The 24173-nt window shown below is 48.6% G+C and overlaps 2 protein-coding genes across 2 annotated transcripts; both read right to left on the bottom strand.

The window, feature by feature from the left end:
* Positions 1–1999: 1999 nt before the first annotated feature.
* Positions 2000–14646, bottom strand: TDRKH (tudor and KH domain containing). Its single transcript, XM_054712253.1, is given in 14 exon segments — positions 2000–2057; positions 2059–2116; positions 2303–2399; positions 3123–3224; positions 3422–3573; positions 3849–3913; positions 4138–4310; positions 4492–4652; positions 5472–5793; positions 5902–6041; positions 7609–7798; positions 8414–8520; positions 9250–9398; positions 14608–14646. Coding segments are annotated over 13 exon segments (1749 nt in total). The 5' UTR covers positions 9374–9398; positions 14608–14646.
* Positions 14647–21426: 6780 nt separating this feature from the next.
* On the bottom strand, positions 21427–23211 carry LINGO4 (leucine rich repeat and Ig domain containing 4). Its single transcript, XM_054712229.1, has one exon. It carries the CDS (start codon positions 23209–23211, stop codon positions 21427–21429), a length of 1785 nt encoding a protein of 594 aa, XP_054568204.1.
* Between the last annotated feature and the right edge of the window lie 962 nt (positions 23212–24173).

Genomic DNA, 24173 nt, shown 5'->3' with positions numbered 1-24173 from the left:
ACTCAGGACCTTTACAGTCCGCAGGCCAACGTTCTGCCCACTGAGCCAAACCGACCAGGGCAAGCACTGAGATTTTTTTTTTTAAACTTTTTTTTTTTTATAATATATTTTATTGATTTTTTACAGAGAGGAAGGGAGAGGGACAGAGAGCTAGAAACGTCGATGAGAGAGAAACATCGACCAGCTGCCTCCTGCACACCCCCCACTGGGGATGTGCCCGCAACCAAGGTACATGCCCTTGACCGGAATCGAACCCAGGACCCTTCAGTCCGCAGGCCGACGCTCTATCCACTGAGCCAAACCGGTTTCGGCGAGCACTGAGATTTTTGAGAAAAATTTTGAAAATTGTGGCTATGGGAAAATAGAATTGCCATGTAATATATGGGTAGACCTAGCTCACTAATTCCTAGATTTTAAATTTTTTTCATAGGGAAAGAGGAAGAGAGAGGGATAGAGAGATGGAAACATCGATTAGAGAGAGACATTGGTCAGCTGCCTCCTACAGACCCTCTACTGGGGATTAAGCCCATAACCCAGGCATGTGCCCTGACCAGGAATCAAACTGGGGACCTCTTGGTTCATGGATCAACACTCAACCACTGAGCCACACCGGCTGGGTACTAATTCCTACATTCAAAAAAACCTGCACAAGGCATCCTTATGTACTATTTCAAGTTTTCAGTTTACTTTGCTGATCCTTAAAAAATGTTAATTTGCCATTATCCTACCACCCACATTACATTGATAATATTTACTTCAAGTACCTTCCTAGTTCTCACTGGATCCTGACAATACTGAGAGGAGAGAGGTTGTAGGGAAACAGGCTCCCTTGAGTCCAGAGATGTATTTCTAGAACCCAGGCTTCTAGAATCCTAATCCAGGTTTTTTCTTTCAAATACTTTAGGTGGGGTCTTTTTTTACCCAGCCCAAACCTAAGTTGGTTCTGGTAACTTGAGGGAAAGAATATGATCTATACACGGAGGAACACTTGTTATAGATGGACCCCTTTATGTGAGGTGTTCACCATTTTCACCAGATTTAGGTTCAGAAGAGATACCCAAAGGCCTGCTTCCACCTTGTGATTCAACCAGCATTTAGTTTCGGATAATTTTTTGATAACTTTATTCAGCAAAGAACCCCCCTCCCCCCAAAACGCTTTGAAAAACTATACATGTTCTCTTTCTCTCTCTGGGTGTGAGCATATATAAATATATAATAGACACTATACTACCAAATTATAGTATTTCCTGAGCTGCCTCTCTTCATGCTTATATTTTAACCAAAATGTACAGGAAAATAGCTAGAGTAATGTTTTCAATAAACCTGTCTCCAAAAAAATCAGCAGTTGAGGTTGGGAGGCAGCATTCTTTTCCCAGTTTATGCGGATTTTTAATATAAATATGCTGATTTTTTCCCCTTTGCCTCCTGACTGAACTGCAGTCCTTGAGTTAGTTCATCATGAAAAAACTTCCCTTAACCAGTCACCTGAGGAAGTGAGTCAGAAGTATGCAGAATCATCACCTCCAATGACCAAACCCTGGCTACTTCCCAGCCTCAGAAAGGACACAGTCTAGCAGGAGTGTGCATTCTGACTGGTGGAGGGAACAGTCAGATGTTGAGCAGCCTGGACATAATGCAGCAGGATTCAGACACTGGAAGGGTCCGGGTGGGGTGGAGAGTGGAGTAGGAACACATATTTGTCTCCTGCCCTACACTCTTTCTGGTCGTCCCAAGGAAGGAGAAAACGCATTTGGTCCACAGCAAGCCAGACTGTGTATTAATAACGGAAGGACTGCATAGATATCTTTATCATAGGCTCCTCTCTCCAGGTACCAAATCCTGCCAAAAACACAAAGACACAAAAAGCTTGAAAGGACTCAATCTGAGAGCAAGTTCAGCTACAGGAAAGCAGCTGCAGAGAAGCAGTGTTTAGATAGGCTGTGGGGAAGACAGACTAAAGCAAGGCCCCTGTTGGTCACCCTCATTGCTTTTCCTGTTGCTACAGATAGATGATAGCTCCACTCACAAAGCAAAGCAGATGGCTGAGGCAGCTGAAGCAGACTTCAGATTACGTAGTCCTCTTCAAGGTTATCATCACCAGACATAGAGGCAGCCTCTACATAGCAGGAATGAGGAGAAAGTTAGACACTGCCCTAATCTAACAGGCATCACCACTGAGGCTCAGGGATGCTCAATGACCACCTTGGTTAAGGGCCAAGCCTTACAAGCTCCCTAGTTTGGAGAGACTGACTGAGAAGTGGTAGCTTCCAAGGACGCTCTGGGGAGTAAATGCTGCTTGTACCTGATAAGCTGAGGCAGGACAGGGTGTTTGCTATCTCTCCAGAGCTCTTCTTGCTCTCGGTGAACATGCTGCTGAGAGAGGCAGCTGCTTCTGTGGCCTGAGAGGATGAAAATGAGAAAAAGGAAGACTATGTTAGCTGGTGGGAAAGGAGTGGCCACTCTGTCACTTTGCTCATAGGGTCTGGTTCAGGCAGTTGAGCCTGGTTGCTGAGAGGGACACAATGCCTCCTTCGATAACCTAGGAAAGCACTCTACAAAATGCCATGCATGACTATGTAGACAGCGCCTGGGAAGGCACATGGGCATTCTTTAATTACTGTCAGCTGAATCCACGGCGACAGGCAAAGCCACGCCCTGGGAACACGCTTTACCAAAAAGGCAAGGGTGTTATCAGCACTGACTCTTGTTTTTGCCCAGGTTCGGTAGTGAGTTTTTGATATGTAAATCCAGTCAAGCACCAGGAATGCTCGGGCCTACTCAAGAATGCAAATAATCTCCTTTGTCTTGACTTTTGGTGAAACTTCCTGGTATTTGGGGGTATAAAATAAACATGCTGCATGGGCTCTGGGTCACTGTCTCTCCAGCAGAAGAGGGCAGCGGTCCCACCCGGTTCCCAGCTTTTTCCTTCCATTTTGTGTCTTGTCTCTTCCTTCCTTCCATTTCTCAATCCCCAGCTCCTCTACTCAGGAACTGGACCCGCTCTCTAGCTGCGCTGGACGCAGAAAACAAAGTTTTACATCATGACTAGAAGCCCTCATGTTTCTCAAGGCACGAGCTTTGCCCCAAAGAAGCACCCTCAATGACTGCGATAGCTCACTCACCGCATCGTGCGACATGCCTGGGACAGTTCCGTTTTCCGCCATGTCTTCAGGAAGCTCAACTGCATATCCTTTACGAACTAATTCTAACCCAATATCAAGTTTCTGAGAAGAAAAACAAAAAGGGAATCGTGTTCTCTCTATAAGGGCACATCTGAAGAAACGGGGCCAAAGAGCTAGGATTGATACTGGCAGGATCTTACAAAGTAGGAGTAACATCAGACAGGTTTTCTGGGAAAGAAAAGGTAAACAAATCTATAAATATACTAAAGCTAGTGAGCACGAGTGAACCCCAATCTTACCTTCCCATTGCTAGTATCATATAAGTAGATCTTGGGCCAAGTTGAGACCCCAGTCTGGACATAGCTAGAGATCTTGGCCACCAAGGGCTTCCAGCCAGCACAGTGAGTAAGTCTGTCAAACTCATCCAAAGCTTCCTCTTCCCACTGTTCACCTGATAAAAGATTGTGGGGAGAGCCCAAGAAGGGGTCAGTGCTGACATGGGTAGAACTATACCCTGGAGGGAAATTGCAACTACATATTTCTGCTCTGGAAGGCACTTAGGTCTGACTGCCAGGCAAGTTTCTGGCTGTTGCTTTCTAGTGCTGGTGAGGAAAAGACACTTGAGCCCCTTTAACTCAAAAGCTGTGGAATGTGAGGATTCCTCCCACGTGCTGTATCAGTTATTCTATTTAGAGGCAAGGTCAGTAAGTGTTGTGACCAATTTACCTGAGGGGGCGATCTGCGCCAGACTACACTCAATTGCTTGAAATGGAAGGCTTAGGAAGTCACTCCTAAAGTGAAAGAAATTGAAATTAGACTTCTGGTGCCAGAGAGCCTGCTTATATTCCTTGCTTCTGGCCAACCCAGCAGGAGAAGATAATCTTCTGTTCTATGTATATAGGTTCTCCCAAATCCCCCTGGTGATGAGTGCCAACAGCTAGCTCACCACCCTATGGCCAGGGCTGAGCCAACAGTTGGCACTGAAGCCGGATTCTACTCTGGCCTCCACACTGACCTGAGTGCCCTGAGGTCCCTCACTGGGCAATCTCCGTTATCTCCAAAGTCAACAAAGTAGAGGTCCAGGTTCCCATTCTCCAAGGTGCCAAGGACCCGGGCTCGATACCAGGAACCATTTGTAGATAAAGGAGCTGCTACAATGTCTCCTACATGCACAGTTAAGTCTTCAGGCTATATGGGGATAAGGAGTCAGGAGGGGGTAGAGTTAGGAAGGGGTAAGCTTAAAAATAAACAATGTCAGAAGGAAAAAAGAACAAGTAGTTGATCCACAGGAAAAGGAAAAAAATATACCACAATGAAAAATATATGCCCTTTTTTCATCAGACCAAGCCCTGTCCCTATGGCAACTCACCAGACTATTCGCATAGTGCTGGGTCATCTCATTGACAAGCTTATCCAATTGCAGGCTTCGGGAGCCAATGATTTGGATCCAGAAATGGTTAGGATGTTCAGAAGCAGAGACGTAGACTTCTAGGAACTCATCAGCATGGAAACTGAAGTCAGGACTGGGGACTAAACATAGGGATAAGCAAGTTAAGCTGCAGAATCATCACCATCTAATACGGTAACCATATCAGAATCATTTCTGGTTGGAATGACTAGACTGCATCAGGGGGAACAAATATCAAGTGGCTATTACCATTTTAGAAGTGGCTGGAGGGACAACTGGATGAATCATACAAGAACATCCTGAAGAGAGGTTTAAGCTATGTTTTGTACCTTCCTATATAAATGAGTAATAAGAGAGTTTACATTCTTAGTCATCAGCTATGTATTCAAATTAGTCACCAATTATAGTGACGGTAAATCCTCCCTATGCTAGCTGCAGCATGGACCAGTGAAAAGATACGTGGACAGATAGGGGCTTGTCCAGATTCCATTCTTTCACTGACTCACTGTGCGAACCTGGACCAATGTGTGAACCTCTCAGGGCCCTGGTTCCCCTGCTCATCCTATACCTATGTATAAAAGGCAAAGCTGACAGCCTTTTAATTTTTCTTGAATGGTGATTTTTACAAACAATGACAGGCAAGAAAAATCATGCTGTTTCACTTAATAAGTATGTTTGGTGAAAGAATATAATGTAAATTCATTATCTGACATATTGCAGACTAGTTTCCTATGAACTAGAATATTTCTATAGTGTTCTCCACATTAGCTGATTTATATTCAGAAAAATATTATCTTTAGTATTAATCCAAGTAAAGTATTACCAGAAAGACATATCTGTGATGAAAACTAAGTGTAGTAAAAAAATACTTCCTATTTTGGGTTATCTAAGCTGGTATTTCTATCTTCCATGTAACTATGGGTTCCCTCTCTGTTACATACTTTCAAACATGGACATCTCTGGACTGGCCTGGGCTCCAGACTTCTGAAAGCCGTCACCATTCGGTTTCTCCCAGGAACCTTCTTCTGGCCCCGCAACAGCCATGTCACCACCTCCTTTGTGGGGAGGATCTGCCAGCGGAGGAGCCTGCTCCCGGCTAGTGCTAGTGTTTCTCCATAAAGCTGGCTCTCCAGCTGCACCTGGCTCTGTCACTTCCTCTCTTCTTACACTGATTGGCTGCTTGCGTGGGACTCTGGTTTCTGCAGAATGAGTGATTCTCTTCCGAAGTTCTTCATCTTCTGAAACTTTCTCTAGTATCAAATGCTGTGGAAAATCAGAAAGGGACGGTAGTTATGTGGCCAGATGTTTTGACCCAGGATGGAATAAAAGGTTCTCATTCTTAGATATGATCCAAGTCTATCAACTACTTGCCTTGGCTGCTGTCACTTCCTTCTGTGTTCCTGAGATCTTTATGAGCCTTGATAGTAGTAATGTCCCCTCTGATTCTTTGTCACAGGTAATTTTGGCTCCAGAGGCCTTACAGATAGAACGAATCGTCTCACCACCTCTCCCTACATTGAACAATACATAAAATCCGGTCCTTACATCCTGGCCAACATTAACTGCTAGAGAAATCACTATTTTGTATTTACTAGAAGAGAGTCAGTGCCCATTTTCAAACTGAACAGAATACAAAATATTGAATGGAAAGCAGGAGCTACTAAAATTCCTACTGTAAGAAGGATAGTTCTGGATATTTGCTCTATCCATTTTATTTAAACTCTAACACTGGCTAGGTTAACTTCTTCATGTCATTTCCACTTTCTGACCACTCAGTATACTTTACATCCTCACTTTATTAGAAGAGATCATACAAGGTGTATGAAACATTGGACCAAGGAAAGGACATTTCTCTGCCTCTAACAGCAGCATAAGTAATGCTCTAGAGCAGTGGTTCTCAACCTTTCTAATTCCGCGACCCTTTAATACAGTTCCTCATATTGTGGTGACCCCCAACCATAAAATCATTTTTGTTGCTACTTCATAACTGTAATTTTGCTACTGTTAATGAATCGTAATGTAAATATCTGTGTTTTCTGATGGTCTTAGGCTCTACAGCAGCAGTTCTCAACCTGTGGGTCACGACCCACAGGTTGAGAACTACTAGCAGGGTCGCCTAAGACCATCGGAAAACACAGATATTTACATTACAATTCATAACTAGCAAAATTACAGTTATGAAGTAGCAACGAAAATGATTAAAGGGTCGCGGCATTAGAAAGGTTGAGAACCACTGCTCTAGAGGAAAGCATGACAGGTGCTCTATAGAGCACTATCTACAATGATTTGGGATAATATAAGCATCCTCAGCTTCCCTTTAAAAATCCATTATTATGCCCTAGCTGGTGTTCTCAGGGGTTAGAGCATCAGCCCATGCACCCAAGGGTTGTGGGTTCCATTCTTGGTCAAAGCCACATACCTGCAGTGCAGGTTCAATCCCGGCCCCTGTCGGGGTGTGTTCATAAGCAACCAAACAATGTATCTCTCTCATATCAAAGTCTCTCTCTCTCTCTTCTTCCCTCCCTTTCACTCTCTCAAAAAAATCAATGGAAAAAATACCCTTCTTGCCCTAGCTGGTTTGGCTCAGTGTGATAGAATGTCAGCCTGTGGACTGAAGGGTTCTGGGTTCGATTCCCGTCAAGGGTACATGCCCGGGTTGCATGCTCCGTCCCCAGTGGGGGGCATGCAGGAGGCAGCCACTAAATGATTCTCTCTCACCACTGATGTTTCTCTCTCTCTCCCCCTTCCTCTCTGAAATCAATAAAAAATATATATATATTTTAAAAATCTCCTCCTCAGTGAGGATTAGCAACAACAAAAATCTATTATGAGGTAAGTAACATTACCTGAACCCTTTTGGAACATTTTTGTAAAGTTCAGATCATACAACTTCTTGAGATAATGGGTTTTGCTTTGCCAACAGCTCTGTAAAAGAGAGAAGCTCTGATCTCAATGTCCCTTTTTTTCCCTCAGCAAGGTGAAAGGGAAGTAAGGCCAGGAAACAGCCTTGGGCAGATGTGAAAGAAAGGCAAAGGTAAAGAATAAAAGGTAACAGTAGAGGAAGCTGTCCAGTGGTACCTATGATTCTGCCCACAGATCTCTGGGGAACTGAGAGCTGCTCAGACACTGGGGCAGTCTCTGTCAGGATCTGATGGATTGCTGCTTTGGCCTTGCACACCTGAACAGGAAAACCACTGATAAGCAGCACCCGCTCATCGCCTACATCCTCTGTGTCCACATCAATCCGCGCACCTGTCTGTTTCCGCAGCTGCAGAGAAAAGGACACATGGCAATATGCTCTGGAAGAGCTCCCCTTTAGCGAAGGACACCCTAAACCTAACCCGGAGGTAGATGGTGGAACTGGACACAATTATCAGCAAAATCAGGCTGTTATAAGCAGTCCTCACTTACAGGTACTTATGGAAGGAAATTAGTGACAAGGGTAACCCCAAATAGCAGTTAATTTAAAAACACTCTCTCTTTGTGCTTTGAACCCTCTTTTCTCCTAATTTTATTTGGATTAGAGAATCAAGTATTTTGCTTGAACACCACCTGAACAATGGAAGATGGTAAGAAGAATCAGGCAGGAATTCAATATTTAATGTCAATTAATGAGAATTTGAAAAGTAAAAAAGCATGGTTCAAGCTACACCAAGCTAAGATGCAGCCAATCCCCATTTCAAGCTAAATTGTCCATTCTCTAGGGAGAATATTCATTTCTAGAAAGTAAACAGCATATTATCTAAAAAGTTCCTTTTTTTTCTTTTTTATGTTTTCTTCTTTTCAAAATATACATAATGTGGGTGGATTTTGTGGGATAAGGGCAGAGAAGGGAAAGTAGAATCAATCCCTGGAAAAGCAGACTGCTGGCTCACACACTTACCTGTTTAATATTGGCTCCTTGCCGGCCAATGATGAACTTCACAGCCTCCTGGGGCACTCGCATCTCTATCTCAATGTCGTCCTCCCCAACAAACGTCAGCCGCTCTTCTGCACAGATCATGGCTCATCAGATCAGACTTAGATTAACACCCAAAGCTACTACGAGCCCTCCCCTGAATCTAGCTGTCAAAGAGACACTGATCCAAGAGATAAACTGAAAATCTCAACCACAATGACAAAGAGAAGAAGCATCTGAGTGGCAATTAGAAGATCCCCAAAGACCAGAAGATGAGTATTATCTCTGGGATACTGTTTCAGATGCTAAGTGTTTTGGTAAAGCATTTGGCTCTGCACTCAAGAGCTGTTGGATTTTAGGCAAACTATTTCTCTTGGAGAAGAATGAAGGCTAGAAGTTGCCCGAGTAGTCCATTAGGCTCAGAACTTCGCCCGTCTGTACAGAAATAGTTTCTCTAGGTCCTCTCTAGGTCCAGCCCATAGGGAAAATTAAACCCCACAGTTAGCCTTCTCCTAACAATTAAATACAAGGAACATATAAAAAAGATAAGAGTATGGATATCAAAAAAATAAAAAGAATCCACTGCAATGTTGATGTTGCCAAAGGGAACAGATCAATAGAATTATAAAATGAATTCATTTCACATTAAGAATACAGAAAAGAAGAATCAAATAGTTTCAAAGACTCCTCACGCAAAGCCAATTACATCCCAGCAAATGATCCCCAGTCTAGCAAGGACAGTTTTCATTTCAATTTAACAAGGCTGTTAAATTGAACATGGTCTGAACATTTCCATATGTACAGTTGTGTGGTTCACATACCTCTGCTTTCCCTGTATCTGCGGTATAGGATATAGGCAACCGTTGCACTGGCTGGGATCCCGAGGCCCAGTGCTATTTTCTGAGTAGTGGACAAACTTGTCCAAGAAGTCCGTTCGGTGGACATTTTCTGCTGTAGTCTGACTTATATCCTAAAATAAGCAAATGAGGGAAAAGAAGGAACTTTCATCCAATACCTTTATGACTGGCAGAGACATATGGGAATACATTATATTATCATTATTATTATTAAAGGGAATACTACTGCCTACTTTTCCCCATGTTAAGAGCTTGAGCAGACTCAGAATCTGTATCAAGTAAAAGGTCTCGGTATTTTTCAAGTTAGTTAAGGGACACATACATATACAACTAGAGGCACGCTTCATCCCTGCATTGCAATTAGAATTATACATTGACCACAGTTTTAAAAGACAAAGGAACAAAAAATTATTAAATATTTAAAATATTAGATTTTTATTTCAAACTATTTAAAATTTCGTGTATGTGCCCTTCTATGCTTCCAAGCCTTTCTTGAGTAAAACCTTCCAGTGGTTTCCAGTGCTTAGTAAACAGTAGCCCTTCAATAAATATTTTGTCAATAACCATTTGTTGAATGAATGAATAAAATTCCTCTACTTCAGCAACTCGGTTGCCTGCATGTGAACTCATTAATGGCATAAAAGGTTCTTTGTAATCTGATCTCTGCCTACCATTAGATTCTAATCCCAGCTTTACTACAGGCATATGATGTGCTCTCTTATGTATCCTTGCTCTGACATGTGTCACTTCTGTCTTCCTAGTCTTACTCTTTAGTCCATCTGGTATTCCTGGCAAAATCCTATTCCTTCTTTAGGTCTCATCTCTACCACTACCATGTCTTCTGAGGTCTCTAGGGTTTCCCCTAGCTGACATCAGGTGCGTTTCTCCTTAGCTCACACTGCCCTGTAAATGATGCCTCCATGACAGTACTTGTTCACACTGTAGGCGATGGTTTATCTGCTGTCTACACCACTGGTTTCACCAGTGTAGTTCAGCCACATATAGTAAGTAGATGTGCTAGATGCTACAGTGTATGTATGAAGATGAAACAATATACACTGAGTGGCCAGATTATTATGATCTCTGAATGCACAATAATCTGGCCACTCAGTGTATATACTATATAATAAAAGGCTAATATGCAAATTGTCCCCTCGACCAGGAGTTTGACTAGCAGGCAGGCCGGCCAACAGCCCATGTCCCCTCCAGACTGGCCGGACCCCACCCATGCACGAATTCATGCACAGGGCCTCTAATACACACACACACACACACACACACACACACTCTCTGAGTGGCCAGATTATTATGCGTTCAGAGATCATAATAATCTGGCCACTCAGTGTATATATTGAGTAGAATGCCACCACACACTTTACATACATTATTTTATTCAATCTTCATACAATCCTGTGAAATAGGAAGTAACCCATTTTGCAGAAGAGTACACCTGATTGAAGAGGTCACCTAACCTCTTACCCAGAGTCTGGGTTATTATTTGCATATTTAAAAACTTTTAAAGTTACTTTGGAAGCACTCTCAGCGAAACAGTACCTGGTATCTTTATTTTGGTCAACACACTCGATTCAAAAATGAATACTGTTGGAAAACACTGTAGGTGCCAAAAATAAACAACTAGACAGTCTCTATTTCCAGATATTACAATCTGTAGAATAAGATACAATTCGGCTTTTGATGAGATTTGCTTTAAAATGAGTGAGGAAATGTAATTTATGCTACAATTTGCTTCAGGTAAAAAAAAATTCAACCCTTATATCCAAGAAAAAAATGATTGTATCCTGGTAAGCCTAAAAAAGCACGTTCATTAATAAAGGACCTACTTAGGAATAAAACTTCGGTTCCATATGTGCTTTTCCTAAAAGCCTTTCAGGAGGAGTGACAAGGAACAGAAGACCCAGCACAGAAATCTCATTCTGAGGAGCATATAAACATGAGGAGACTGTAGGTGGATTTCTTACTCTGTCAGTCAGGGGACCCAGTTTTGCATCTGGCCTCAGAGAGCTTTACTGATCAGCAGAAATAAATAAAGATTGTCAAGAGAGGTACCAGAAGTTTGACAAATCTATTTTTTAATAGAAATGTAATACACTCTTGCCCAGACTCATGGCTTTAACAGAAAAAACAAAACCTCCTTTTATCACCTCAGTGAGGGACTCTTTTCAAGTATCTTGTTATTCTAGGCAATTAATTACCCAGTAAGTGGACCCAGTATACTATATCACATTTATTTATTTATTTATTTATAATCCTCATCCGAGGGCATGTTTATTGATTTTTAGAGAGGGGGGTGGGGAGCAGAGAGAGAGAGGACGGGAGGGAGGAAGAGGATAGATAAACATTGATCCGTTGCCTCTCAGTCACTCTGACCATGGATTGAACCCACAACCTAGGTGTGGGTCCTGACTGGGCATCAAACCTGCAACCTTCTGGTGTATGGGACGATGCTCTGACCAAGTGAGCCTATCACTTGTAGAGATTGAGTTTCAACCCAAAAGACTGTGGCTGCTCCGCACGCCCGCCCACCTTAGAGTGGGTAGGAATAAAGGGTTGAGTTTCAATGTGGGGTTATTAGAGATATGCGGTTCCTTCCCTAACTGGATAAACATCAGTTTCTCTCTCCCCCGCCCCCTAAGTTGGCTGCAAATAAAACCTTTCAACATTTCTGTGAAAGTTTGGGTGGTATCATGTAAACATCTCTTTATATACCAAAGGAAAGGAAACAAGCCTGGTTTCATAAAGGAGATTTCTCTTTTGCTTACTTCTTGAGCCAAAAGAACTACCATTTTCCTCTATGAAGATATGGTTTATTCTGGGTGTCTAGAAAAGATTTCACTTCTTTTATCTACTGGCTACTTTGTATATTTCCTCATATCGTCTCTAAAATGCAAAGCTTGTCTTCACTATTAATGTGCACTATTAATAGTTGTGGGCTGAGCATGCTCCGGACACAACAAGAAATAAGAACTGCTGCCCTGAAATGGTCTAGTAGGAAAGATCAATACCAAACCAACTAATTACATGGCAATGAAAAATCAATATAAATTTCTGGTTAATGCAACAGCTGGGAGGAGCTAGAATTTAAACGGTTTATTTCTTAGATGGTGCACAGGTGAAAAACCACCCCATTAAAATGCAAACCACTTATCTCCTGCATTCAAAGCAATAAATACTAGTATATGTGCTTGGCCCTGGGGATACAACAGCTCAATCTTAGTAGATACCTTCAAGAAGCTTCCTATCAGGCAGGGAAGGTCTTATTTTGACAGACAGCAGTTTGCAGGTGTCAAAGGTTTGGGGAAACTGAAACAAATCCAGTTTGTGAACAAGATCAGTAATAACTCTATCCGAACTCTAATGCTGTCTGCCTTTAACACCACCTTTCTGGCCATAATTCATGCATATGGGACAAAGAAATCATGGAATTTTAGAACTGGAAGGGACCACAGAAATTATCCAATTCCACTAATAATGCTGCAAGTGGGGAAACTGAGGCCCAGGGAGATAAAGAAATTTCCCTAAGGATACACAGCTAATTAGTCATTTCCATACAATGTGGTTTGAAGACCAGTCACGAATGGCACCTCTTTAAAGGAGACTCACAGCATTTTTTCCCCCCTCCAGTTGAGAAACTATCAGGATCAAGGCAAAAGGATGCCTGATATTCCTCTGGCTCTGCAACCAAATCCCCTCAGTCCTGGCCCTTATACTATTACTGGATTTCATCGCTATGGGCTTCCGTAGTACGCCAAACATTCCTTCACAACACATACACTGCTTGTAATTTCTGACTAATGGCTGTGTCTGTATTGAGAATGAATTGAAGGCAGCAACAGCGGAGGTGGGGAGGCTCATTCCGAAGCTAGTCCAGGTGTCAAAGATACAGATGGAGAAAAGCAGCTGGATTAGTGAGTGTTTAATAGGGAGCATACGTAAGACTTAGGAATTGATTATGGAAACGTTGGAGGGTGAGCCCGGGAGCTGGCTACCCGGTTTCCCATTTGAGCACCTGGTAGAGGTAGCATCTAAGACAGAGAATACTGACAATTTGGTGGTGGGAGGGGTGTGTGGGGTAGGCAGGTGAGTATCTGTGACAAGGATACATTCATTCATTGGGTGACTTCTATTTGAACCCAAAGCTAAATTTTACTAACTTCTCTTTGGATATCACAAATGAAGTTTGCGCCAACTGAGTTATCAGCTGATGTCTCCAAGAATGCCTATCTACTTGATTGATCTAGTGTTTATTTATTCTACAACTGACCCATCCTTTCACACTGTTGTAAGGTTCTCTTTAGAAGAAAGTGGGAAATAATACGATGGAAATGGGGACAACTGTATAGGACTGAATGCTAGCTTGTGTCTGATTTCATGACTTCAAATTGAACGTGATGCGGAGGCGATCAGAAGTGAAGACCGGAGGTCCTGGGGGGGAGCTGGGTTAAGGAAAAAGGAGACTTGGATCATTTCGAGATGGGAAGTGTAGCTCGAGGACGGTTTTCGGTCAAACCTAACTTCCAAGTTTCCGGACATTTGTATTAAAAAAGCTGCTAACAACGATCAGATAGGGGTTCCGCCTATATTATCATTTCAAAAAACATAGGAGTCAAGTTACAGGGTGAGTTCCACAGGGAAAGGATCTAGTAGCTCCCAACAACCAGAACCTGCAAAGCACCTAAAACGCGGTGATGGGCTTGTGGAAGGACCCCATTCCATTTCCTCATCCTCGCTACGTTTATTTTTAAATCAGTGCAAGAGAGAGAGAAAAGCCTCAGTTCATTTCTCGTAAGCTGAGAAGAATCTAAAAAAATTTAACGTTGGCACGGGACTCTTCAGCCAAAACCCACGATGATACCTGCAGGGAGGAGTAGGGAGGGGAACTGGAAAAACAACAGCCCCCCACAATTTATTATTCTGACAGCAAATAGTCATTTTATTAGAGATAATGGAAGAAAAAGCAGGGGGACATAAAAGGCAAACATAAACTGAGAGCGGTTTTCAAAAACAAGCGGTCCGTGGGAAGTGTCCGAACTGGCAAACCCTCTCGCACCGGGTCGGCTGTGGCTTCACCCTGGGCCCAGAGCATCCCCTTTGGCCCCGGGGGGTCGGGGGGTGGGGGGTGGGGAGGTAGCACTGTCCCGCCGGCGCCTCACCACCAGGGGCTCCGGCCGCCCCCGGGCCCCACACCCTGGCCTCAGCCTCGCCCGGGGGCGCTCGGAGGCTTTCCTTCCTCAGCCCCACGTTTTCCTCCCTTCGCTGCCAGGGGTACCCCCCCTGCCAGCCGCTCCCGCACCCCGCCCTTACCACTCCTCGAATCAGCGGCCGCGCACTCCTCGCACCTCAGCCCGGCGGCCGGCGCCTCCTCCCGCTCGCAGCCGCCTCGCCGCTCCGCGCACCTCGCTTCAGACGCCGCTGCCCCGCCCCCGCAGCCCGCCCGCAACCAATCAACGCCCGGCTCGCAGCCCGACCAATCGCATCCCCCGCCACAACCAATCCCTCCGCGGGTTGCCCCCCGAGCGACGGGCGGCTGCGGATTGATACCCAATTACCCGGAAGGAATTCGAGGCCGGCCCACCCTAGCAGCCCGCAGGACGCGGGGACAGCGCGCTTTGTTAATTGAAGGGTGCACCGGCTGAGAATTAAACAGCCAATGAGAGGCCTCCCGGAGTCCTCCCGGCCCGCCTCTAGGCCAATAGCCGAGGAGCCTTCCACCTTGGACGCTTGGGAGAAAAATCTGCGCTCGCGAGGCTGGGACCCAGGTGCGAGCGAGGGGCTGGAATCACGTGCGTGTCTTCGTTCGCACAAATTAGTGCCTTTGTACAATCAATGCCAGTGCCACCCCTCAACCCAGTGACCATTGGGGGAAAAGTCTCATGATGGGCCATGCTCCGCTACCGGTTTTGCTCTGCGATCTTTTGCCTCGATCGGTTCAGGAGACAAGGAAACCATGGAGGGGAGGGGGGGCGGGGAGGGCATCAAAAATAGGCTTCGCAGAGATGGAAAGTGAAGGGGAAGGAGCTGACAGTCAAGAGCGAGGGCCCGCTCTTCCTCTGCTGAGGAACGGATAGCCGAGGAGGATGGACACGCAGCAGGAAAGATGAAGAACCCGAGATCCGAGCGCCACGGGGTAAGGGAGCTTGCGGGCCCGCCCTTCCCTGGGCCTGGAGGGAAACGGGTCTGGCGACCGGCGCAGGGGCCCGTTTCTGTGCGGGAGGAGAAAGGGGGTGGGTTTCTGAAAGCCGCGGTTTGCTTTGGAAAAATGCATTCCCGTCCGGGTCCTGGACCGTTAGGGACCGTTGGCCCCGCTCCGGCCTCTGCGCGCGGGTAGCTTCTCCGGCAGCCTCGCGGGCGGCCCTGCGCCCCTCCCAGCCCAGCCCCTGCCCCACTCCCAGCGCAGCCCCTGCGCCCCTCCCAGCCCAGCCCCTGCCCCACTCCCAGCGCAGCCCCTGCGCCCCTCCCAGCCCTGCCCCTGCGCCCCTCCCAGCGCAGCCCCTGCCCCCCTCCCAGCGCAGCCCCTGCGCCCCTCCCAGCGCAGCCCCTGCGCCCCTCCCAGCCCCTGCCCCCTCTCCCAGCCCAGCCCCTGCCCCCCTCCCAGCCCAGCCCCTGCCCCCCTCCCAGCCCTGCCCCTGCGCCCCTCCCAGCCCAGCGCAGCCCCTGCGCCCCTCCCAGCCCAGCCCCTGCCCGGCACTAGGACTCACTCCAGGGACCAGGGGGTGGGCGCCCCTTGGAAGGCGGAGGTCTTTCGCACTAGCTTCTATCACAGTGCCTGGCGCGTGATAAACGTTGAATGAACGCAAGATTCTATCTTTGGTCAGCTAGAGAGATACCTTTGAGACTCAGTTTTTCGTTTGCATTCATTTAAAAAGGCATACGTGTTTTGAATAAGTAACACAGGCACAGTCTACAGAATTCAAAAGGAATAAAGGCTATTACAAGTGAACACATCTTCTTTCCCTCAGAAGCAACCAATATTACCAGGTTTTTGTGAATTTTCACAAGATATTCTAAACATGCATATATACTATCTAACCAGTTGATAACCTATTATACATACTATTTTGCAATAGAGTCTAGATGTCTTTCCATAGCAGTACGTACGTGTCTGCCTCATAGGAAAGTTTCATAGTAAGCCTGAGGGATATACTGATCTGTTCAACCATACTTTATTATTATATTGATACCCAAGTCTATTTGGCACATATCTGTATAATAAATACTTGGGACTGCAAATACTAGGTCAGAGAATTGTTGTTTTTGTCCCACTTGGATAGATGCCCTTTTGCAAATTCCTTTCCTCCCATGAAGATTTTTCTCATTTTCATTCCACCAGAAATGATTAACAGGATATTGGTATAGATAGAATTGCATATTGCCTTCCATGGAAGTTCTACTACGAATTTTCTCTCCGATCAACACGCTTATGCAATTTGTCACCAAACTTTCTGATGTTTGACAGTCTTCCCAGCCTTTTCTCCTTGCCTCTAATGGTCCCTGGGGCGCACAGGCCGCCTAAGCCCTCCCCCTGCCACCTGGGGCTTGTCACAGCAGAGGTTCTGTGATGGCTTCAGGATGACTGTGGACAATGTATAAACATGTTTCTTCATAGCTTGCACCGGGTATTCTCAGAGGGATCCGTGACTCCAAAAAGGTTGACAGGCTTCTCACCCTTTGATCAGGGACCCAGCACAGCGAAGGGAATAGAGAAATGAAAATATATCAGGAACCAACATGGGGAGCTCTGAAATACTGCCAGCGTATCTCTGGGTCCCAGTGTCTCTCAGCATAGGTGACGCCCTGTCTGAAACGGAAGTGGGGGGAGGCGTTGAGGGAGGGTGGATGGAATGACCTCCGGCAGGTTCGGTCAAGCAGGGGTAGGCAGAAGGCGGGCAGAGTCAAATCCCCCTCAAGGCTGAAACAGCTCACAGATTGTTCCACCATACAAGAAATTCCTGAGCAGCCTCTCTGTAACCGAAGAGGTTGAGGTTAGAACCCAGAAAAGGACCTAGGGAGTCTGAAGCCCCTGTTTTAATCATGAGAGGCTCTGCCCCTGCCACCCAGGCATTGCAGTTCAGTCCATCTGATCCCTGGAATTCCTGCTGCTCTCTGCTGGTCCCTGGGAAAGAGGCAGCAAGGACCTGGGAGAGGTGACTGAGAAGAAAGAGGAAAAACCAACCAACCCTCAGCTCCTGAATCAGTCGCATTACAGTTACTGAAGGAAGTGAGGACTAACAGTTGACCCCAGCCCCCCCCCCCCTAAAAAAGTTGTTGAGAGCTAGTGGGGTGGAAGATGACCCTGGATTTTGCCTTTCTCACAGGTCAGTCCTGCAGCGGAGAGGCCCCGGGGAAGAGTTACAGGAACATGCGGTGACTAGAGCAGCATCGCAGTTTGGTGGAGGCATTTGGGTTTTGAGTCAGCCCCGAGTTCAAATGCAGCTCCCTCGCTAACTGGCCCTGTGTACTCGAGCACGTTACTCAATCTATTGGACCTTTAGTTCCATGATCAGCTAAGAGCCTCACATCAGTCTTATAGGATTGATGTGAGGATTAAATAAGAAAGCAAAGATAAAGTCACTGACAGAATAGGCCCTCAATAAATGTTATTTTTCTCCTCTCTCCACCCTGGGGAGAGCTCCACTGATTATCCCAAAGATGTGGACCATGAATAACATTGCTGCACATGCACACACATGCACACAGCCACCTGTGTCCCTGGCTGCTACACACACTTGTCGTCTCTCTCTCTCTCTCTCTCTCTCTCTCTCACACACACACACACACACACACACACACACCAGTCAACACAGTCACACCTGAGCAGCCTTCCCAGACAGGTGTGATGGGGACTGGTTTGCTGATTGTATAGGCAGTGGAAGTGCTCATCTGAGTAACCTTGCTGCATTAAGGGGACTTCACTCCTCCCAGGTCTCTGGAAAGCAGTTACGAAGAATAAGGGATGGCAGTGGGGGGGAGGGGTGCGGGGAGGGCCACTCCATTCCCCCCACCCCCGGCTCCAATGTGTTTCTTGAGCGGTACTTGCCCATCTCTGCCCAGAAGGTCCTAGTCTGTGCTCAGAGATGTAGTGATTGGAGCTGTGCTGTCCAACACAATGGCCACTTAAAAGATAGCTAGTGGGCCCTGGCTGATTTCGCTCAGTGGATAGAGCATTGGCCTGGGGACTGAAGGGTCCCAGGTTCGATTCTGATCAAGGGCACATGCCCGGGTTGTGGGCTCAATCCCCAATAAGGGGTGTGCAGGAGGCAGCCAATCAATGATTCTCTCTCATCAGTGATGATTCTATCTCTCTCCCTTTCCCTTCCTCTCTGAAACCAATTTAAAAAAGTGTGTGACTAGTGCAACTCAGGAGTGGAATTATACATTTATTCAATTTTAATTCATGTAAGTGTGAAAACCAATTCTTGATTTTGTTATTGTAAAACTTTTAATATGTTTGGGACAGGTTGGATGTGTAAATCAAATTTTTCAACAGTGAATTTTATGAAACCTAAATACAGATTAGATATTTCTGGTGAAAATTTACTGATTGAATTGGAATGTGCTGTAATGTGAAATGTACACTTGTCAAAGATCTAATATGACAAGACAATGTGAAATAGTTCATCACTAATGTTTATATTGATAATATGTTGAAATAATAGTCTGGGTAAATTAGGGTAAATAAAATGTATAGTATTAAAATAATTTGTGTGTGTTTCTTTTTGCTTTTAAATGTGACATTAGAAAATTTGAACTTACACCTGAGACTCGCATTCTATTTCTGTTGGGCTGCCCTGGAGCCTCTGGGATACAGGCAGCAACACCTCCTGCTCCAGACACGCCATCTGTGCCGTGTCCCCACCGCCTCAGGGGGCTGCTCTGACAGCAGTGCGGCTTCCGCTCTCCTCTGCATTGCAGAGTAGGCAACTCAACTCGAGTGAGAAACACTAGCACCTGACACCTCCCCCCCACTTGCCCCCCTGCTCCCAACCTAATCAGATGCTGGTGGAGAACTTGGAAAGGAGGGACAGGGCTGCGACCCGGAAGGAAGCCGTTCTGGGGTCTCACGAGCTGGAGAGGGAGGTTGTTGGGATGCGAAGAGAATTGTGTGCATGGTGGGGGTAAGGGTTGGAGGCTCAAGGATACCCATTTCTGAAGATGGTTGATTCTCCAGCTTCAGTCTCCAAACTGCGGGTTCTCACATTCACCTCTGCCCCACTGAGGAGCTCTCCTGGCGGTTGAGTCCCCCTGTGTCCTGGTGGTGCCGGCTCCTCGCCCTCCTTGGGGGCTGTAATGAGTGGTCTCCGCGGGACAGGGGCGGCACAGCAGGAATCAGCTGGGAGGCTCACGGTGCTGTGTGGGTGGTGAGGGTGGTGGGGGCTCCTGGGGTGGACGCCCTGCAGATGCTGCTGCGGAGAGGCTGGCCAGGGCCGTGACTCTCCCCTCTTGGCCCCTCCTCCCTGCTCCTTTTCTCTCCCTTCTCTCTTCCCCTGTCTCGGCTGCTGTCCCTTGAGCTCTCAGCATCTCTACTTTTCCTGGCTCCGCTTTGCCCTCCATTTGAAGCACACTCAGAGGCTGACAGCATCTCGGCTCCCGCCCCGCCTCTGCATCAGAGGTCTCTGTCTGACAGTGACCTCACTCCGGAGACAGCCTCCCGCTGGGGCTGCACTCATCCGGGCCTGGACCGACGCGGGGGACTGCGGAGGGCAGTGAAGGGAACCTGGAGGCTTTCCTGCAGCTGCCCCTACCGCTACTTTTCTTTCTTTCTTTTAAACGTTTTATTGATTTTTTACAGAGAGGAAGGGAGAGGAGAGAGAGAGTTAGAAACATCGATGAGAGAGAAACATCAATCAGCTGCCTCCTGCACACCCCCTGCTGGGGATGTGCCCGCAATCAAGGTACATGCCCTTGACCGGAATCGAACCTGGGACCTTTGAGTCCGCAGGCCGACGCTCTATCCGCTGAGCCAAACCAGTTAGGGCTACCTCTACTTTTCACTACAGCTCGCAGCCCCTCCTCCCTGTCCCTCCAAGCCCAGTCCTGCTGTGTTCTGGGTCTCTCTCCCTTGACAAGGGCAGGTTTTGCTTTTGTTAGTCATTTTCTAGGAGTTCCCCTCTTGCCTTCCCTGAAGGGCAGTAGGGATCTGGGACATGGGAATGAGAGGGAGATCCCAACGAGAATGAGGAGGGAGGGTCGGAGCTGGGTGTCCTGGATTGGAATTTTGCAAAGGGACCCCTTGGGAGGTGGAGGATTGCCCCGCCCACCCCAGAGATGGAGAGTATGTTAAAGGGTTAAAACGGAAATGGTTTAGGAGCGCTGCCCTCCCCAGACCTGGCTGGTCACCTTTTGCATAAACCCCTGTTTATTAAATTTAGGCAAGGCTATTGGGTTACATGCTCAGTGGGCAGGAAGGAGAGGACGGGGGAGATTTGACAGGAATAAGGGGCAGGAAAAGTCTGAAGTAAAGAAAACGCCAGAGATCACATTTAGTCTGGGCTGCTACTGTCAGGGCCGTGGGGCAGCAGGTTTAATGATATGACAGACAGAGGCCGGAGGTGGAGGCTCATGCGGACACAGTGCCAGGGTGTGGTCTGTCCTCCCCCATCCCACACTCACCTCCTCTTCTCCTCAGCTGAGGTCCTTGGTCCTCTTTCCTTCTGCCTGGGGGCGGGGATGGAGGAGAAAGAGGGGGAGACCACCGGGTTGAGGAGCAGAGACTCCAAGAAGCAAATGGCACTTCCCTCTGGAGTAATCTCACAGCTGTGGTTGGCCATTGCTATTGCTTATTGAAGCCTGTGAGTGTGTGTAAAGAAAGCCTGATGGGTAGATAGCAGCCTGGAGCCTTGGTTATATTTCCTGCTTTGTGTATTGTGGGGCGAGGGCTGGGCTGACGACAGGGTCTCCACGCCAGCTCCCTGGGGCCCGCAGGGAAGAGATGACAATGCCATCCTCAGACTGCAGCAGCACGAGGCAGACTAACCGGCGGTGCCATAGCCGGGGGCATGGTGCAGGCAGGAGGCCTGGGAGACCTGGGCTGCTTGGGACTGGGTTCTGGCCCGAGTGGCCGTGGTTCCTTCCCCTTTGGTATCTGAAGCTGGCTTGGCTGGGTCCCCAGAGAGAAAGGAAAGGTCAGAAGAGCTTGGCAGTGACCCGGTTCCCCCCGGAGTTCTTCTCCACGGAGGGCCGAGGTGCCACAAAGTCAAAGGTCATGTGATGCTTGACCCGACCTTTGCCCTTGCTCCAGAGGGCAATGAGGCCAAAGCAGAGGGTCACGGAGGTGAGGAAGGGGAGGAAGCCCACTGCCAGCACCATAGCTACCCCTCTGCTGTCCAGGAAGAAGGGCCCCGGGACCCCTGGCGTGGTGATGTTGGGGTCAAAGAGAGTGCCATTCGGTGGCTCAGATTGGATCACTTCCAGCCAGGTCCTCAGGGAGTCATTCCCCGCGACGTTGCTGACCACACAGACATAGGCCCCTCTATCCCGCAGCTGCACCGAGCGGATCTCCAGCGTCCCGTCCTCGAGCACCCGGACTCTCCCAGCCCTCCCCAGCCAGGCCCCCGGAGGCCTCATCCAGGAGACGGTGGGGGCCGGGTCTCCATCCCCAGAGCAGGAGAAGACAGCGCGTCCCCCCTCCTCCGCGATGACCCAGCGAGGCCCGGACTTCTGGATCAGGGCTGGTTGGCAGGTGAAGTGCCCTGGAGGGAGGATGTCTGAGAACTCCCTCAGGCTCTTCCCCTGGACATGCCGGGGGCCCGCGCAGGCAGGCGGCGACGACCCGAAGTCCAGGCGGCGGCGGAGCCGGAGCAGCCAGAGGAGGCGGCAGTCACAGGTCAGGGGGTTGCCAGACAGCTTCAGGGTGACCAGTTTGTCTGGAGAAGGGAAGGCCGTTTCCTCGAGCGTCTGAAGGGCATTATCCGCCACGTCCAGGCGGTGGAAGGCGGTCAGGCCGTGGAAGGCATGGGCGGCGATGGAGGTGAGGCAGGCCCCTGACAGCCGAAGCTCCTGCAGCCGCACCAGCGGGCTGAGCCTTCGGGCTGGGATGGCCGAGATGGGGTTCTGGGAGAGATCCAGGACCCGGAGGAAGCTCAGGTGGTGCAGCGCCTGGAAGGGCACGGAGCTCAGATTGCAGCGGGTGATGGCCAGGCTGCTCAGATTGAGCCCGGCCAGGCTCCCGGGCTCCAGGGCCTCCAGAGCCGGCCAGTGGTGGATCTCCAGCTCCTTGAGCTGCCCCAGCCCCTGGAGCGCCCCCGCCGGCAGCCTCCCGATGTCCAGTTCTCGAAGCCGCAGGGACACTAGTTCCGGGAGCCGGGCCAGGGCCGGGCCAGGCACCGTGCTGAGGTTGCAGCGCTCCAGGGTGAGGGCGCTCAGCTTGGCCAGCCCTGCGAAGGCCCCCGGAGCCACAAACACCAGGTGGTTGTCCCCAACCTCCAGTTGCTGGAGGCTGCCCAGGTCCCCAAAAGCTCCGTCAAGGAAGAGGACAATCTGGTTGAGGCGGAGGTCCAGCACGGTGAGGGCGGGCAGGCCCGCGAAGACCCCAGGCCCCACGATCCGCAGCCGATTGCCCTGCAGTCTCAGGGTGAGCAGGCTCTGCAGGCCGTGGAAGGCCCCGGGCTCCAGGCTGGACAGCTGGTTGTAGCTGAGGTCCAGTTCCCGGAGCAGGCCCAGGCGAGAGAGCATCCCCTGCTGCAGCCCCCACAGACGGTTCCCACTCAGGTCCAGGAGCTCAGTGTCCAGTGGGAGGCCCCCGGGCACGGCCTCCAGCCGCCGGCGGGCACAGAGCACCGCCCGGGGCTGGGAGGTGCAGTCACACACGGCAGGGCAGCCGCCACTGCTCCCTGCGGGCAGGAGGAGCAGGAACAGGAGAGGCGGCCACGGGGGCCAGGCTCGCTTTGGAGCTACTGCGGCTGCAGCCATCCCCTCTTCAGTCCTGGAACAGATGATGACATGGCCCTTTTTGGAAAGTGGCTTCAGATGATGGTGACCCTGGGCTTCCCTGGACCTCCTTAGGGGAGAGAGAGAGAGAAGGAGGCGGAGAGAGAGAGAGAGAGAGAGAGAGAGAGAGAGTGAGAGAGAGAGAGAGAAGAAAGGAAGAGAGAGAGAGAGCCACCAACTCAGAACTGTCCGTAAGTGGGGCACCGACCAGGAGGAATTCTGGTGTGTACCTCCTGGGGGCTCCCCTTTGGGGAAGCTCTACTTTCCCTTCCTCCTGGTCCTGGGTGCCTGCAGGCCAAACTAGTCAAGACTGAATCCTGGCCCAGTTGGTGTGGCTCCGTGGCTGAGCACCGACCTATGAACCAGGAAGTCACGGTTCGATTCCCAGTCAGGGCACATGCCTTGAGTTGCGTGCTCGATCCCCATTGGGGGCCTGCAGGAGGCAGCCCATCAATGATTCTCTCTCATCATTGATGTTTCTATCTCTCTCTCCCTCTCCTGTCCTCTCTGAAATCAATAAAAATATATTTTTTAAAAAAACTGATTTCTGTGGGGAAGTTTTATGGGACTGGACTGGGATAGGAAGCTGCAGGAGGCAACTTTGAGTCTCCCTGTCACGGGCTTTTGGGTTTTTCTCTATACCTGTGAGATCCAGGAACGCTTCAGGTCCCTTCTCTGCTCTTCCCAAGCTTTGCTCTGTCCCTCTCTCTCCACCCCCTCCTCCCATATTATCTGCCTGTAGCTTTGTTGAAGGCTCAGGGGGCTCATAGCCTTGGATCCTGATTGGAGAGAGGCCTTACCATGAGTCCGTCGCCCAAAGCTGGGAACTGTGCAAGCCGCAGCCCCCCAGCCTCCACTGACTGCCTCTCTGCCCTCCTTTAGGCTGGCACAGAGCCTGAGGCCCTGGACTAGCGAGATCCACTCTCCCCGGAATGCTGTGTGGA

This window comes from Eptesicus fuscus, chromosome 22 (genome assembly GCF_027574615.1).
Source record: "Eptesicus fuscus isolate TK198812 chromosome 22, DD_ASM_mEF_20220401, whole genome shotgun sequence".
NCBI lineage: Eukaryota > Metazoa > Chordata > Mammalia > Chiroptera > Vespertilionidae > Eptesicus > Eptesicus fuscus.
Note: the sequence above shows the minus strand (reverse complement) of the source record. Positions and strands in the feature narration are given on the sequence as shown.